Source organism: Panthera leo, chromosome D4, assembly GCF_018350215.1.
Source record: "Panthera leo isolate Ple1 chromosome D4, P.leo_Ple1_pat1.1, whole genome shotgun sequence".
Taxonomy (NCBI): Eukaryota; Metazoa; Chordata; class Mammalia; order Carnivora; family Felidae; genus Panthera; species Panthera leo.
The window spans coordinates 81,621,516-81,625,226 of NC_056691.1; the positions used below are offsets into that span (position 1 = coordinate 81,621,516).

Consider the following 3,711-nt stretch of genomic DNA (forward strand, 5'->3'; position numbering starts at 1 on the left):
TTTCTTAAATTCCACAGATGAATGAAATCATATGGTACTTATCTCTGACTGACTTATTTCACTTAGCATAATATACTCTAGCACCATGCACATCATTGCAAATAGCAAGATTTCATTCTTTTTGATGGCTGAGTAATATTCCAACAATTTGGTTTATTTTATTTTATTTTATTTTTTAATTTTTTTTTTCAACGTTTTTTTAATTTATTTTTGGGACAGAGAGAGACAGAGCATGAACGGGGGAGGGGCAGAGAGAGAGGGAGACACAGAATTGGAAACAGGCTCCAGGCTCCGAGCCATCAGCCCAGAGCCTGATGCGGGGCTCGAACTCACGGACCGCGAGATCGTGACCTGGCTGAAGTCGGACGCTTAACCGACTGCGCCACCCAGGTGCCCCTGGTTTATTTTTTTTAATGAAGTTACCAAGCTGCTGAATCTTAAGGTCTCAACAAATGTTGTACCTTATTATTTTCATTAAACAATAAGATCTTCTACTTTTATTATTCCTGGTTAATAGCAGTTTTGTTACTACAGCTGTTTCCATTTGCCAAACGGTCATCACAGACAGTTTAACATGGTGGCTACTGCTTTCAGGGAATTCTATCTGATGAATCCTCACCTCCATCACAATAGCTGCTAGCAATCTTTCATCAAAAGTCCATCCATCAGGACTTCTCTATCATGGTTGGCCAAGTAGTCCTGTTTTGGGTGCCAGGGCTTCATCCAGCTAAACATGATATTCCTGAAACCCCATGGATATTCCTTGTGTCATTTTTAAATATGTCTTAAAGCAATGCTCTAAACAGGTGGTCTGTTCAGGTTTTATTCCTCTTGTTGTGGGGTCTTTAACACAGCCCAAAAAGCAGGTTGCTGGAAATTTATTGTAGGTTCCAAGAAATTCCTTAAATTGTTTTATCTGATCAAATTTCTTGTATTTGGTACTTGTATTGGGTACATATTCTTTTGGTATGTTTATCAGTCACCTTTTCTGATGTATGAGTTTCCTTTTTTCTCTGGAAAGTTAGTTCTCCAACCTTCACCTGAGTGTCTCCAATAAGGCCTGATTACTTACTGAAGCACAGGCTCTCACATCCTATACCAGTGCAAGGTCGGGGGGCTACATTGCCAGTCAAGTGTAGAGGCAGAGGATCTGGATCAGGTCAGGAACTTCAGGCACCGGATAGTTATACGTTCTTGCCATTGCCAATTGAAATTTGTCACTGCATTATATTTTTCTACTACAGGATAAATATTAATATTTGTATATGTATCTTGTATCTGACTACTTTGGTAAATCTTCACAGGTTTAAAAGTTCTAATATGAGTCCCTAGGAGCTTTCTAGAGTGTCAGTCAAGTCAGTTAAAAATAATTACATATTCATATTTTAAATATTTGTGCCTATTTCATTAACTTTGCTTTTTCACTGGATTACACTGCCATCTGAAAATATACCTTACCAGTGGAAACAGACACCATCCTTGCTTTGTCCTTCCCATAATTGGTGGGAATGAGACTCTTATATTCAAAGTTTTCTACTCTGGTAAAATTTAAATTTTAGAATAAGGGTTTCATAATTTTTTAGTCAGAATAATTAATATATATAAAGGCATCCTCTAGGTGAAAAAGGAAAAAAAAATCAAGGTTGTTTCTTGACGAACTGAAGAAGAATCTTTTGAAAGATAATTAAGAAAACTCAGAGAAATTTGGCTAATAGAATTTCAAAACAAACAAAAATCCTAAAAACACAAGGGAAACTTTAGTTTCTCATTTAGAAAGCAGCTTGAAATTTTCTTATTTTTCTCCTACTGGATTTTATTCCATTTTTTCTAGAAGGTCTTGAAGTAAATATTCTTTACAATCAAAACAAATACCAGTGAGCTTTTTTACATGCTGGAGATTAGGGAAGAAGCTGACTTGATGAAACTGCCCTTCACATCTCTCCAACTGCTTCTCCACACCCTGTCCAGGAAGGCACAGACATGGAGACCAAGAACTACAGCAGTGACTCAGGCTTTATCCTCCTGGGCCTCTCTTCCAACCCTCGGCTACAGAAACCTCTCTTTGCCATCTTCCTCATCATGTACCTGGTCACCGTGCTGGGCAATGTACTCATCATCCTGGCCATCCACTCAGACCCCCGACTCCATACCCCCATGTACTTTTTCCTCAGCAACCTATCATTCATGGATATCTGCTTCACAACTGTCACTGTACCCAAGATGCTGGTGAATTTACTATCAGAGACAAAGGCTATCTCCTTCCTGGGATGCCTGGTCCAGATGTACTTCTTCATAGCCTTTGCGAACACTGACAGTTACCTGCTGGCCTCCATGGCCATAGACCGGCTGGTAGCCATCTGCCACCCCTTCCATTACAATAGGGTTATGAACCCACGGCGCTGCCTCCTCATGCTGCTGGGTTCTTGCACCATCTCCCACCTGCACTCCCTGCTCCGTGTGCTACTCATGTCCCGCCTGTCCTTCTGTGCCTCCCATGTCATTAAGCACTTTTTTTGTGACACCCAGCCTGTGCTAAAGCTATCCTGCTCTGACACGTCCTCCAGCCAGATTGTGGTCATGACCGAGACCCTGGCTGTCATCGCGACCCCCTTTCTGTGCATTCTCTTCTCCTACCTGCGAATCATCGTCACCGTGCTCAGAATTCCCTCTGCAGCCGGTAAGTGGAAGGCCTTCTCTACCTGTAGCTCCCACCTCACTGTAGTGGCCTTGTTCTATGGGAGTGTCATCTATGTGTATTTCAGGCCCCTGTCCATGTACTCAGTGGTGAAGGACCGGGTAGCCACAGTCATGTACACAGTAGTGACACCCATGCTGAACCCCTTCATCTACAGCCTGAGGAACAAAGATATGAAGAGGGGTTTGAGGAAATTAAGGGACAGAATACACTCATAAAATGAAAAAAATAGATGGAACAGTTTAAATGGGAGATGACCCAAGAAATGGTCACATCATCTTTCTTTACTACCCATTTTTCACATGACACTAAAAAAGGTCATAGAAGGTAGTGTTGAAAAGCAGTAAGAGCCCTGGCCTTAAAGCTAGAACACTTAGTTTCTATCAATAACATTGAACAAATATATGTGTAATCCCAGGACAAGTGCTGCTAGGAATCCACATTTCAGGAAAACCATTTTTGCCCCCTATAAAATTAAAGCTATCTTGAAGGGCAATAAAGCATCTCCAAATCCCTCCTCTATGGGCTTTACTTTGGCTAGTATTCAAGAAATTAAAAAGTCCTATTCATTTTGAGGATAAGAAATTACATGAATTTGGTGGGGAATTGGGAAAGACTTCTTGGGATAATGACCTAAGATCACACTTAAGATGTATTGATTTTGGCAGAGCAAAGTTCAATAGAGCAGGAAATGGACAGAGAGCATTTCAAATAGTGGGAACCATACAAAGAGGAAGAGGCAATAAACACTGGAATGTGTCTGAGGGATAGCAGAAACTCCAATGCCACTTGTTCAATTTGAGAACAGAAAGAATAAGGCTGGAAAGATGGAAGAATCTACAAAGCAGATTTAGTGCCCCCACCAAAACCATGGAGTCCTCACAGTGAATTCTCAGCACTTGACTCCTTTTCCTTTCCCTCTTACTCTGCCTTTGTCCACATGTCCATGATCCTCACAGAAATGCCCTTTATATTCTGGAAGAAAGCAATGTGTGTATTAGTCAGGATAAGCGAGA

General features: G+C 41.0%; 1 protein-coding gene across 1 annotated transcript; it reads left to right on the plus strand.

Moving 5' to 3' along the window:
- The first annotated feature begins 1,965 nt into the window (after window positions 1-1,965).
- LOC122204938 (olfactory receptor 1L4) lies at window positions 1,966-2,913 on the plus strand. The gene has a single exon (XM_042912793.1). The coding sequence runs from the start codon at window positions 1,981-1,983 to the stop codon at window positions 2,911-2,913; it is 933 nt and encodes a 310-aa protein (XP_042768727.1). The 5' UTR covers window positions 1,966-1,980.
- Window positions 2,914-3,711: the final 798 nt, after the last annotated feature.

Excerpts from the sequence above, each read along its gene's own strand:
- LOC122204938 (XM_042912793.1), top strand. The coding sequence starts at position 1,981 with ATGGAGACCAAGAACTACAGCAGTGACTCAGGCTTTATCCTCCTGGGC.